The 14,567-nt window shown below is 37.9% G+C and overlaps 1 protein-coding gene across 2 annotated transcripts in view; it reads left to right on the top strand.

The window, feature by feature from the left end:
* Positions 1-14,567, top strand: part of TGFBRAP1 (transforming growth factor beta receptor associated protein 1) — a 34,395-nt gene that overhangs the window by 3,818 nt on the left and 16,010 nt on the right. For both annotated transcript variants that reach the window (XM_040536592.1, XM_040536582.1), the window contains exons 3-5: positions 5,010-5,204; positions 6,201-6,355; positions 13,185-13,267. In XM_040536592.1, the coding sequence (XP_040392526.1) occupies positions 5,010-5,204; positions 6,201-6,355; positions 13,185-13,267 (433 nt within the window). The remainder of the gene's footprint in view (positions 1-5,009; positions 5,205-6,200; positions 6,356-13,184; positions 13,268-14,567) is intronic.

Here is a 14,567-nt window from a genome sequence, read left to right as displayed (position 1 = left end):
TTATTTGTCTTTCATAACACATTAGGAGTAACATGATGCAAAGAGATCTCAAATACTTAGGTCTGTAATTCGGGGATCTGCATGGGTTTTTTTAATAAATTCTAAAGGAAATCAAGGATGTGATCAGGTGCTTATATTATTTTCACCTTGTGACCAGATATACATCAACTCAGAGTTTTTTCCTGAAAGTAGTAGGGATGCATTAGAATATCAGCTTATGCAAATTAAAGATGTTCCAAGATGAACTTGTTTTTTTAGACTGAAGACTCTTTTAAATCATCTTGGTTACATGCTTTATAATAGAACTGTTTGTTGTTTTGAATGTGGATGTGAATTTGTGGACGTTAACCAGTTTAGTAGTGCTGTGAAAGTTAAAATTAATGAATGGATTGTCTGAAGGTATTCCTTTTTGGTGAATGTCTAGGTTTTGGTGTATTTCTAGGGAGACACGATTCTTTAATCTATATTTTCTTTAGGAATGAAATCAGATTCTGTTCAATTGCTTTGTTTTCATTTTTTAGAAGGTTAGATACAGTCTCACAAAATAGAAAGCAGAATTATATTTAGTTACACTTTTGTTTTTATCTGTTGTCCTGGAAGAGAGTTACACGGTAAAGACCTTTATTTATAAAATCCAACGTGTTTGTGTAAGTAGATTGTCCTGAGGTTAAAATACTAGGTACATGATACCTTAAGCACTCTTCTACACTTCTTCTACACAAATCTACACCTCTGTAGTTCTAGACGTGCTGTAAACTTTCTCTTTTCCTGTAATGCAGGCAAAGCCTAACTTGTGCTGTCGTAGACACCTTCCTAAGAGTGCTTGCTATTGATCGTATAGCACTTCCTTGCCAAATTCAGTTTGTGATATTTTTTTTTAGTCATCTGTTTTCCATTCCATCCTCACCATAGATTTGTTTACTATCATCCACCTTGCTGTTTTTCCTCAGTAAAATTCTTGGTGTCTTTAGCAATAGTCTCTTTGCAGTTGAGAAGGTATGTGAGCACCTTTATAAAACATCATTGGCATCTTGGCATTTGTGGCGGGCTCTTTCTGTCAAGTGAATGGACTTGAAAAGGCTTGATGTAAATCTTAAATTCTAATTTTGGTTCTCTTTTCTACATCTTATCAATTAATACACATTCATTTGGCATTTGGTAGAGCATCTAGATTAAATTCAACCTCTTGTTACTGAGGTGGAAGTATTCTACGTTAATATATTTGGCTTTATAGTGTTTGAAGTGATGTGTATCTACTAGATTAATTTCCTTTTGATTAAAGACAGGAATTAAGAATGGTGGCAAGCAACTGCTTGAAATGGTAATCATAAGTAAAGCATCTTTGAGTTTCTTGGGCATCTAGCATATTTCCTTTGAAACAAAGGTAAAGAAATCAGAGCTGTTCATAGTTAATCCATAGATTTAGCCATCCAGGACTTTGATTCTACTTGCAGTTAGCGTATAGTTCTTTCTTTCAAAGGGAGTGGGAACTTAATTTTTGGTGTGTCTTCATTCAGACCAGTAATTAGTTCATTCAGACTTGAAAATCAGAATTGAATTCTGATATGTATGAATCAAAATTGAATTCTCATAGGTATGAATCAGGATTGAATTCTGATAGGTATGAAACTATGCTTACCAAAATTCAGTTTTTTGTTTCCTGAAGCTTTTGTTCAATGTCTCTAATCAGATTTCCTGTAGCTTCATTTATTTGATAAGTTTCAACAAACCATTCTTGTATACTGGTGCAGGATGTGCATTCCTAGCGCTAACTGGAGCAACTACCCGTGGAACATCACTGGTCTTGATGCGCTGAGCTCCCAAGGGGAGGATGCAGCTCCCCAGGTCTGAGGCTGCAGAGGGCCGAGACTGGGGCAGCTGGAAATACTGTCCTTGCATTCAGGTGATGCGTGCTTGGTTGGGAATTTGCATTGCCATGTAAAGAAGATGTAGGATATGATCCACAGACAACACAGCATTGGAGAAGACAAAAAGGAAAGTGAATCCTTTTTCCAGGACCCTGCAGATCCGTGAGCCTGACTGTGTTTCAGGAATCCTCAGCTCCTGGATCCAGTGGGAAAATCTGGAGCAACGAAGACCGTAGTAGAGAAGGACTAAGTTATGGAACAGTAAAGAAAATGGGCAGACAAATCCACAGGACCTGATGGGATGCACCCATGAGTGCTTGAAGGGTGGTGGTAGTGTCATGAGGGGAGTGCTAACGGGTTACCCGAGATAACGGGTACAGATTAAAATACAGGAAATTCCATGGAAACATAAGAAAATCATCCTCATTTTGATTGTGGTCACACTGTGGAACTAGAAGAGGATGTGGAGTCTGTTCTCAAAGGTACTTAAATCTGTCTGGATGAGGTCTTGAACAACCTAGTTGAACCTGCTTTAGCTGGGAGATTAAACTGGGCGATCTCCAGAGACCCCTTCCAAGTTCAACTATTCCATGACTTTAATAGGCAAAACACAAATTTTAAGTACTTAACTTTAGTTTATTCCTTTTGCTTTTCCAGCATAAACTCTTCTCAGCGGTGTGTGGTTTGAGCAGTTGTGTAGTGCCTGAGTAGCCTACAAACGGGCAACTGAGCCTTGTAACTTACAGCAGGCACGTGTGCTAAGCAGAACGATTGATAAAAGGTTATGGGGGGGGTCTTCTCACAGTTGATGATACCGCATGAAGCAGGGTGGTCAATGGTAACAAACACATCCCCTTTCTGTTTGCAACCACTTGTGGTATTCCTCGTACTGTCAACTTTGATAACCAAAAGTTCTCATATTAGTTTTTTAAACAAGGCTAATGCTGCTTTCCTTATTTCACTTTTTCCAGATGTTTTTGCTAAGAAACTTTTTTGTTTGAAAAACGAACAAACAAAAACCCTACGGAGTCTATCGTACAAAGCCCTGAGTAACCTGCTCTAATTTAGTAACCTGATCCTGCTTTGAGCCTGGAGGGTTGGACTGGATGTCCTCCAGAAGAACTTAAGTTTTTCTTCGATTCTGTCATTCTACAAACTTCTAGATCTCTCACTGCTAAAACAGTGTCGTTGCATTTTTGGGTAGCTCTTGTAACCTTTGGATGGCATGTGCATTTTTAATATGAAATTGATCAGTGACTTCATCTGTCATCAATTATATTCCTGTACTTAGCCAGACACCACAGCCTTTTTATAGTTGTAGTGTTTATTGTTATCCTTAGGTGAGAGTTGGAGTAACTGGAAGGCATTAAAAATGGGTAGTACAGTCAGCCTTGTGTAATATTTCACTTCTGATCCACAAGGTTGTTAAGATCTATAGAGTAAATTCGGATTGCATATTATGGTATTTCCTGCAAGGTGCTCTGATAAAAAAGCTGAATCATTATAGTGTAAAAGTAAATAACATTATTTGCTAATAGGTGTGAAATGATGTCTTTGTCTAGCACCCCTACTCAAAGGAAGGGTCTGGTCATTTCAAAGCTGTTCTGAAGGATCCAGAATCTTAATTTTATACCAGAGTGTTGTAACCATCTACAACCACGTCGTCTTTTTTTTTTTTTTTCATTCCCCTTCAATATGACCCTCCTACCCAGCTACCCTTACCTCATTATCCGCTGTTTGGAAGAGCTTTTGTAAATTGAATAACATAATCTTTTAATCTCTGTTCTTTAGAGCTCAGGCTCATTCTACCAGCTGTCAAGTGGCTCATTCCTGCTGTAGAACAATTTCCATAGTCACATCTTTTAGTGTAAAAAGTACTGATTTTAGGTGGTATTTGTTCATGTTTAAAACTGAAATTTACATCGTGCTTCAGGATGGCTCGCTGTCAGAATTGTTGAACGTTTGAAAATTCAGACAGGAATTTTTCTTCAGTTAATGCTAGAAAAGTCTCAGGAAATAGAATTGGGGAATACCAAGTACAAGAAATAGAAAGACATATTGTTCAAAAGCAAGTCAAACTTGCTAGAAGAGAATAGACAGGAAGACAGCGGCCGAGAAAAACAGAAATTAACTGAAGATATTGGATTTAATCTTGTTGCATTGAAGGCATTGTTGGAACTTGTGGGGAGCTGGGGGTCAGCCTCACAGAAAGCTAGCGATAGGACTAGAGGGAATGGCCTCAAGTTGCACCAGGGGAGGTTCAGGTTGGAAATTAGGAGACATTTCTTCTCAAAAAATGCAGTCAGGCACTGGGACGGGTTGCCCAGGGAGGTGGTGGAGTCACCGTCCCTGGGGGTGTTGAAGGAGAGGGTGGACATGGTGCTTAGGGACATGGTTTAATGGGTGACATTGGTGGTGGGGGGATGGTTGGACCAGGTGATCCTGGAGGGCTTTTCCAACCTTGATGATTCTGTGATTCTATGATATTTAAGTCTAATCTGTGCTTGGCTTTTGTGAAAATGTTTTATACATAACCTCAGAATTTTTTTCAAATGATTGATTACACCTTACAGGAAGTGACTCTTCTGAAGGAGCTCGACTCTCATCCTCTGAAAATTTTGCAGTGGCAAAAGTGATGCAGTAAATAATTGTCTATATATTAAAATCCTCTTCAGACATATGACATGGCAAAGAATAAATATGCCTATATTGCGGGATAGGTCAGGCAGTGCAGGCCTGCAGCTCTTAAGACAATATTGTTTGTATTGTTTGAATATTGGATCTCACTAAATATCTCACTAAATATTTGTGGTTTTGAATGATTTTGAACATGGCATAATTCTTTAATCTTAGGTTTTTTTTTAAATAACTCGAATAGTTCTTGTTAGGCCTTTTCAGTATTCCTCTCTTTTCATTTCTCATGGTGTTTGCTTCTGTGGGTGAAGGATAAAGAAAAACTTTGAACAGAACAAACCAACAGGTGTGTAAGATCCAGGGAGCTATGATGCACCGTCATTGTGTTATCTGATACTGCATCTGTTCTTTTGGGCCTGTTATTTCTATACCCTGGTATCCATACTGGGAAGGGGATGGAATAGTCTTCGATTAGTGTAACCCTCAAGCTTTTTTTCTTTTTTGTAGGAATGTTTGCAACTGTAGATGGCATTTCACAGCGTGCCCCCGTGCACTGGTCCGAGAACGTGATTGGAGCAGCTTTGTGCTTTCCCTACGTTGTTGCTCTAGATGAGGAGTTCATTACAGTGCACAGCATGCTTGACCAGCAGCAAAAGCAAACCTTACCTTTTAAAGAAGGACACATTCTACAGGACTTTGAAGGTATTCAGAAGGATGCTTTTTTGTATCAGTAACTCTGGAACAGTCACCAGTGTGGGCACAGTCACTTCCATTTGTTCTTTTTAAACAAAATATCTAGCAAGCATGTTAACCGTTGTAACTTTTCCCTTGCAAATACTTTTGATTAGATTCCTGCAGCCTATGGTAGGAAAATTGTCGTCCAAAATTCAACACTTCTAGCAAAATGTATGCTTGTTGAATGTGCTCCAATTGTCAAGTCCTTTGTCAGATAGGAGTGTGTGGGCCTAGAGCTTTTTCTTACAATTTGTTTTCTATACTGTATTACACTATTAGCTTTATGTTGCGTGAAGGAACAGTATTAGCTTGATGTTATGAGTCTGTAATTGTGAGCTACAAATATCAGTCTGCTGCTTTTCCTGGCAGTTTTAACATCTTACAATTGTTCTTTTGGACTACTATCTGAAATATCTGTTAGAGGTTCAGAAGTAGGTATTTTATAAAGAATTTTTAAACAGAAATACAAAAATTATGATTTTTTTTTTCAGTTAAAGACTATTTAAGTGTGGAATACATTGCATCACTTATCTTTTTCTTTTTTCTAGGAGAGTTACAAACTCTAGTACTGTGAACTGTGTTACTAGTTACCTTTGAAGTACAGCTTACAATTTCCTACTGTAAGCCTGAGGAAATAAACTGCCAGCTACAAGTCTGTTGTCTTGAATCTGGGCGATAGTTTTACAGTGGTGACCTGTGCAACTTTGGTTATCATCTCTTATGATGAGCTGTTTCATTTACTTAGAGTGGAACAAAATTTGCTGTAAATAAATAAAATTATCATTATCTTTGTATGGGGGTAATTTACAGGTAAACTGTACTAGCTGATGAATATGGTAACAACAAAGAAAAGTTTTAAAACTTTAGCCTTGTATCTTAAATAGTAAATATTAAAGCTTATTTCTAAAAAGTTTTTTTTCCTGCAGAGGATGTAAACTGAATATGTGTGTTTGCTCTGTCCAGGAAAGGTGATTGTTGCTACCAGTAAGTGTGTGTATATCTTGGTGCCGCTGCCTCTGGAGAAACAGATTCAGGATCTTCTAGCTAGTCACAGAGTGGAAGAAGCCCTTGTTCTAGCAAAAGGAGCTCGAAGAAATATTCCAAAAGAGAAATTTCAGGTCTGTCCTTTACTTTTCATGAAAATATATACCTACGGTGAGGGCTGTGTATGCTGATGGTCAAATGACTGTAGAAGGTGGGAGGGGGATTTACTTTGAAAAGAATTCTAACTAATACCTGTTACGGTTTTGGCCTGAGGAAATAGATGTGCTACTGAATTTGTTTGTTTGTAATGGCTATGACATTTTCAGGGTTGAATGCTGCTCTTCTGTTCTTGGTATTTTATTCCTCTTGTGTATAACTAAACAAAACCAAAAAACTAGTGATAGAAAAAACACTGCGGTGCTTATTCTAGGTTCAGTTGTTAGTTGCTATTGCTGTTTAAAAAAAAAAAAGTATACTTCCAGTCAGAATTTTTAAGTTTGACTTTTTATTGGGAATTCTCACTGTGTCTTAAACTCCACAGTATTACAACTTTGAAGTTAAGTGATGGGAAATCTAAGCCAAGTACATCCTAGTTCCAAGCTTGTACTGGTGTGTAACTGAATAGTTAAGATTTCTGTGCAGCAAAAAAGTATCTTATCGTAGAATGGTTTGGGTTGGAAGGGACCTTTAAAGGTATCTAGTTCCAGTGCCCTCCTGCTCCCCACGTAGACAAGGATGCCACCCACTAGACCGGGCTGCTCAGGGCCCCCTCCAACCTGGCCTTGAACACCTCCAGGGATGGAGCATCCACAGCTTCTCTGGACAACCTGTGCCGGTGCCTCACCACCCTCTGAGTGAAGAATTTCATCCTAACCTCTAATTTAAATCTCCCCTCTTTTTAAGTTTAAAACCATTCCCCCTGTCCTATCATTATCTACCTGAGCAAAGAGTTGCTCTCCATCTTTTTTTATAAGCCCCCTTTAAGTATTGAATAGCTGCACTGGGGCTTCTGCAGAGCCTTCTTGTCTTCAGGCCGAACATCCCCAGCTCTCCTTTCTTCATGGGAGAGGTGCTCTAGCCCCTTGATCATCTTCATGGCCCTCTGGACCCTTGCTAACAGGTCTATATCTTTCTTGTGCTCAGGACCTCAGACTTGGATGCAGCACTCCAGGTGGGGTCTCACAAGGGCAGAGTAGAGGGGGACAATCACCTCCCTCGACCTGCTAGCCACTCCCCTGTTGATGCAACCCAGGATGCAGTTGGCCTTCTGGGCTGCAAGCCTGCACTGCTGGCTAATGTCAAACCTTTTGCCCACCAGAACTCCCAAGTCTCTCTGCAGGGCAGCTCTCAACAAGTTCTTCTCCCAGTCTTTAATCATGTCCAGGATTGCCCCAACCCAAGTGCAGCACCTTGCACTTGGACTTGAATCCTCATTAGGTTCCCATGGGCCCACTTTTCTAGCTTGTCCAGTCCCTTTGGGTGGCATCCCTTCTCTTGTATCGACTGCATCACTCAGCTTGGTGTCATCTACAAGCCAATTCCTTATTGGTGGAATGGTCCACTCTTCAAATCTATCTCTCTCCAATTTGAAGATCAGGATGTCATGTGGGGCCATGTCAAAGGCCCTACAGAAGTCCAGGTAGATGACATGGGTCAACCTTCCCTTGTCAACTGATGCAGTCACTCCATCACAGAAGGCCACCAGATGGGTCAGGCGTGGTTTGCTCTTGGTGAAGTCATACTGGCTGCCTTGGATCACCGCCTGGTCTTGCATGTGCCTTAACATTGCTTCCAGGAGGCTCTGTTCCATGATCTTTCCAGGTACAGAGGTGAGGCTCACCAGTCTGTAGTTACCTGGGTCCTCCTTTCTACCCTTTTCAAAAATGGGAGTGATCTTAGTAGATCTTTGGTTACTGAGATTTGTACTCCTTTCCTTCTACCTTGTGTTTATATCGTAATACATATGCTACTGGATTTGTTCCTACCTGTGATTTAGAGACTGAAACTTGGATAAAGTAGCATTAAATCTCTCTAATATAAAGGAATAATCATTTTATTCCTGAGTAGTGTTTTGGAACATGAGAAAAATTCACCAAGCAGGTGAATGAATCTTTGATGGTTTCTTTCTTTTTTGAAACTATCTGTAGTTTGCAGGAAACCTACATGCAGAGCTAAAATGAATCTTTTTCTATTTTCAGCTACTTTAGAGTATTTCATGGCCCTCAAAATGGCATCTGTTGCATTACTTCCAGCTAAAGTAATTCCAAAATGAATTAGTCTGGCAGGATATGTATATCTTAATTTTAAGAAGTTTGTAATTTTGTTCATATTTCAACATTTAAATTTTGTTCAGTGCCTTTGGAAGAAAGAAGTCATTAAATTAAATGAAAATGTTAGGGATTTTCATTTCGATCCCTAATTCCTCTGTAGAATGAGTGGCTGGGAGGCTGCTCTGCAAGTTTTTAAAAAAAAAAAAAAAAAAAAAAAAAAAAAACTTGGCCAGAAAAGCATTTCCCTCCTTTTATTTCCAGATAGTTTTACCTTAGTACTTAAAAAGTACAGAAGTATTGAGAAGCATTTCAGCAAATTCAGAATTCAGTTTTGTGTTGCATCTTTATGTCCAGGTTTTCCTTTGCAACCTAAAGAATCAAACCAGAATTCTTCTGTGAAAACAGAATATGTGATTAAAGGTCATCATGCATAGGCATTAATTTTCTAATTATTTATTTCCAGTTTATGATTATTAGCATGGAAGATGTCTGACTTTTTTGTTGTTGGTTGTTTTTTTTTACCCCACAGATTTACCTGCAATTCATTATCTGAAATTCATATGGAACCTCATTCCTCGGAATTTTTCTTGCTTTTAGGATTTTCCTGTCTTTAGGATAAGTCACTTTCTGCTTACATGTACATTATGTGCACTGAATGTCTTACTTCCTGAAATTACTGTTTCCAAGAATAAGTTTTTTCTTACTTTGTGCTTTTAAGGGTGTTCAGTTACTTTGGGTTAATGAAAAACAGAAAGCTATTTGCTTGTATGCAAAACAACCTGTTGTGGTTCTGAGTTGTACCCACAGACTGATGTTAACCAGCTTAAATTGATAGTCTCCCATTGACTCATATTAAAATGATTGAATTTGGTTTAGCTGTTGACAAGGTAGTCCAATTTTTCAGAGCGCATCGGTAGTTGGAAATGTAACATGTTGAGCGTGCTTTCTAATGTGCCTCTGATAATTAATGCTGTCATTACAGATTGGCTACAAGCACATCAGTCTTTCCTTACTGTAGTCTCATGTAATATAAATCTGATGGAGTACAACCAAATTACATGCCTTGCATGCGTCTTTTGCATAATTTCATTGTCGTACTTTAACTGATCTCATAGTTGCTCCTTTCCAACTTCTGTCTCATAGATATCTTCAGGTGTCTACTTTGCAAGCTTTACTGATTCTTGAGTAGCTGACAAATTCTAGGATTTATTTTGCCATTTTGTACTAGCAGGGGTAGGAGGATCGAGGTATTCAGTTAAGACACTTGATCCAGGAGCTATAATTTATCCTTACAAAAGAGCGATTGTAACTTCTTGATACAGGTAGTATTTTGTACAAGGAAAACCTGTTTTCCACAAGCTGCTTTATTTTCCCCAGTTTGGGATGGCTTTTGCTGTCTACATGTAACTAACTCAGTCAAGAGAGTTCTTGAGGGCATGGGTTTTTTTCCTGCAGTTGAGTCCTGCATTGTTGTTGCATGCACACAGGTGCACTCTGTCTCTATTTGTATCAGCATAAATATGCATATATTCCAATAGTGCAGAATGACAGTGGGTTGGAAACAGTAAAGTACTGCATTCGCAGAATTGTTTGTGCAACCAGTGTTACTGGAAAGAAGGAGGTCAAGCATTGGTAGCTCTAACCTGTTATTTAATCTATAGCCCCTGCAGACAGCAAATTTCTCTGCTATATTACATGAAAGTTTCTTTGTCTTTGAACATCAAGAATTATTGTGAAGTAGAAACTGCTAAGCAAAGTGGTGCAAGGAGATGGCATTGCTGGATATCATGTCAGAAGAGTACAGAGGCCTTTCTACCATGCTACCATGAAATGACTGAATGCTACTTATTAATTTTTCAGGACAGCTGAAGTTTGCAGAAATCATGGTTGATGGTAGTGAAGACCTTGGTTAGATTGACACACATCTTGCATAGGTATCTCTCTTTTTGCCTCTCATTTTTCACTAGTTTCAAAAAACTTGTTTAACTGTACCCAAACCTGACCAGAAAGCTAAAGTAACTTTCTACAAAAAATCTTTTTGCAATCTTGTTGGTAATTCTGATCATCCTAGAAAGACCTTTTTCTAGCAGCTGGGAGAATTAGAGCTTCACTACAGCCATTGCAGGTTCAGCAGTCATCTTTCTGTTTGTCAGTGCTTTTTCAAATACGAATAGTACAAATACAAATCTTAATTCATGTTTCTCTAGCTAGACTTTTGTTCTCACTAGTTTTTTCTAATGTGAATTCAGTCAACAATACAGAATTTACCTAAAGCACTTCAAGTCCTATAGTTGCCCTTCAAAAATGATAGGGGAATAAATAACGTGTTGAACAATGTGATGGATTATAGCTTAGTACCTTTTCAAAAGATGCTAATTACAATATTATGGCAGATGAGCCTGGAAGAACTCATTCTAGAAGATGGCTCTTCTATCATAAACAAAAATTAACTGTAGTTGGCATATAGATGTAGCTTGTTTTTAAAACTCTAAGACTGTAGAATTTTCCACATCTGTTGCTTCCATAATCTTTATAATGAGACATTTTGATGTCAAATGCTTATCTTGGCTGAAAATCAACCTGGATACTTACCAGTTTATCTTTCAAAAGTTAGGAAAGCCTCTGCCAGCCAGGAGACATTTTACAACCCTTTGGTGCACGACTTCAAGGGACAAGTGAAGATGTTCACTTTCATTTAAGTGTTAATACACCACTTAATCAGTTTAAATTTAAAGCTGATTTCTTAGGCCTGCACTTAAACTGTCAATGAGTTCATTTTAACTTCTATTTGAAAAGATTGCCGTACAGACTAAGCTATACAATTAAGGCAGTGTCTTCAGTGTGTTAGATCAATTCAAACTTAATTCCGATATCCTAATTCTTAATGTGTAAATATTAGTGGTTCCTCCATTGAAAAAATTGAAAAGAGACTTCAAAAAAATAATAAAAAAAAAAAAACACCTTTGATTCTAATTTCTTTAGTAAGATGAAAAGTGTTTGTATTTTAACCCTACCTAGCAAGTCTGAGGCCAGATCTTGAAGTTTCCTGGTGGAACAAGGTATAGGTAGTTGACGGTAAAGGATTTCAATCTGCATGCTTAAGCAGTGACCAGACAGGCATTCATCAGTTCACAGATTTTGATTCGTTGGTGTAATAACATAGCTGGAAATGCAAAATATTTTATATATTTCGTGTATGTATTATTATGAGGCAGTTTTACTTTATTGCTGTATTTAATTTCCCTTTTAGCTTTATTTAACTGTCTTTTAAATTAGTACAGTTGGACATATAGCATAGTAACATTACTTAATATAAAGATGTGATTTTTTTTATTTTCTTTGTTAGATTTGTCTGAAAAAATGCACCAGATAACATTTCCCTTTATTTTCCCTTCTCTTTGTGACACTGGAGAGACAAGAAGACTCCTACAACCTTACAGATCAATAGGTTTTAATGGTTTACTAGTGATCAAGTGTTTCCTTAGGATTATCCATTAGTGAAATATGCACAGATTAAATGGACTTAAGCTTTTCTCTTAGTCAATCCACAGTCTTTAATCAAGGTGAAAAATCAGCAATTGGACTATCAGTCTACCCTGCTCGGGTCCTGTCACTCTTTAGCAATTCCTGCCTGGAATTTGTTCATGAAAGTATTGCTATTTTGATTGAAAATAGGAGCCTATAATTAAGAACAGCATTCAGGTACTGTGTTAGACATCAGAAAAGTGCATATTTATTCATGGAAAGGGTGGGGGAGAAAATGAAGGGCAAGTGGATGTGGCTAGCTGGCTGCGTTCACAAAATGCCAATGTTGTCACAAATGGTGGATTCTTTGCAAAACATAGTTTAGTTTGCTTCTAGTAATTCTCTTTTTGCCATTGGAAATATTTGAGCCACATTTAATCTAGTGGTAACTAAGCATTCAGATTGAAGGGAGAAAAAAACCTCACACGTAAAGTACATCTCAAGTTCTTTTTCAAGTGATTTTTTTGTAAACTTTTTTCTGTCGAGTCGTGATCTTAACCATAAAACTTCATAACACGTTGCTGTTCTTGTGCTTTACTTCTGTTTTTCTTACTAATGTTTTTATGTATGATTTCTATATTTTATAAATTGAACTGCTTTAAAAGTATTTTTTTAAAAAGGCAGAAAATCACAAATACGATCATCTGGGAAAGAGGATATGAAACTCACCAGCAAGGTTGCTAGAGAAGTGGGGTCAGAAGAGGAGAAAATTGGATATTTATGGTCAGCTGGGACCCTTGAGTTTCTCTTCTTTGTCTGCTGAATTACAAGAACTTTAAAGATAACCATCAGCCATCACATTTGCACATACCGTGAGCAAAAACTTGAGGCAGGCCATACTGACGTTAGAGAAGACATTTTTTGAATAAAAAAAACTTTTATTTGCTACTCATTGACTTTGCTTTTAGTAAGTACTAGTGCATAGTGTTGTGTTTAAACGTTTGTAAAAAGAAACTCAGTCTGGGTAGCAAGATCCTGTGTATGTTCAGGTACATACAGTAGAAAATGTGGAAGATCAAGGCTTTATTTTGCATTTAACTTGATGGTCCTGCTTGAAGATCATGTGTTCAGTGATTTTATAAGGTACTTATTACAGCTATGACTAGTACCATGCGAATAGCTCCTTACAAATATAATAATGTTTTTTTTCCCCTCTTGTCTTTCATAGGTAATGTACAAACGAATCCTGCAGCAAGCAGGTTTTATACAGTTTGCACAGCTTCAGTTCCTTGAAGCAAAAGAGCTCTTCAGGTAATTGTGTGACAAGAAATATATTATTTTTTTAAATAAGGAGTTAGCATTCTTGGTTTTAGAAGCACTTAATCAATTGAATGTTTTTTAATGCAGATTGGAGATCAGTGTGATAAAATAGCTTTGTTGGGGGAAAAGCAGAGTAATAAGATTGAAACAATTTAATATTTGAAGAGAATGCAACTGTTTTTTTGTATACTAACAGACAGCAGCATTAAGGCTGTAATCCTGTAGTTTGATTGTGTAGAGACTTTTTGACTCCATGCATATGGAGTTCAGGGCGTTATTACTGAGTGTGCACTGTGGCATGTCTCTTCTTAAGAAGAAAAGCTTATTTAACAAAAAGTCGCAATGTATATACAGTTGACACAACTGCACTTTTTATTGAGAATCATGCTACTGAAATTGTTTTTAACACTTCTTTTGGAAGTCTGTACAAACCTTCCCAACTCAGCTGTTTCAACAGTCCCTTGTTTATACAGTGACCTTGGTAATCCACTTTCACTCCATAAATGGCATTTTTGACTGCTTTTATCTTTATTTCATCTGATAATTTCATTTTGGCTAGCAGCACCTCATTCTGTGCAGGGAAGCTGTGCAGAGTTATTGTAATCCATGCTGATTACATAAGAGAATCTTTATCTGCTGAAATTCATTTCAAATCAGTTGAGAGCCTATGAAATAGAATTGTTATGGTTAAACAACTTGCTGTAGGTGGTAGACTTGTATGCTATAGGTGAGGAAGAAAAGGTTGTCCTTGGGTTAATAGAAATGTGTCAAGGAAAGTGAAGCTTTGGGCAAAGTTACTACTGGAGAAGGAATTTTCCGTTTTGCCTACTGCTTTCCAGGGTAATGGGAAACACTGGGTGAAAATTGGAGAAAGACACGAAAGGTCTGAACAGTGTCTATGGGCAACTTGTTCTGGCCACAACCAATGGAGATGGAATAGCCAAGATCAGTTATTCAGCACCCATCCAGCTTGTGGTCTATCTGACAAATGAGCTTCAATGAATGATACTGTGCAAGCTTCTTTATCAGAAGAAATGTGTTTAATGAGAACTTCCTGTCCAAGCATGAATTTTGGAGTTGAGTCAACATCCTGGGGTGTTCCCTTCCTCTGAAAGTTGCTATTCCAAAGCAGAACAGCTGTTCATAAGCTGCTAAAAGTCTTTGCTGGGGGGAGAAAGTACAGACAAGCATTCCTTCTGACCAGCCGTGTGTAAGCCGTAAATACTTGGGTGACTGAAAACTCCTTGTAGAATGCAGGATCTCTGATTTTCAGTCCAGGACGTTACACCCA

Source organism: Cygnus olor, chromosome 1, assembly GCF_009769625.2.
Source record: "Cygnus olor isolate bCygOlo1 chromosome 1, bCygOlo1.pri.v2, whole genome shotgun sequence".
Taxonomy (NCBI): domain Eukaryota; kingdom Metazoa; phylum Chordata; class Aves; order Anseriformes; family Anatidae; genus Cygnus; species Cygnus olor.
This window is presented reverse-complemented; position numbering and strand designations above follow the sequence as displayed.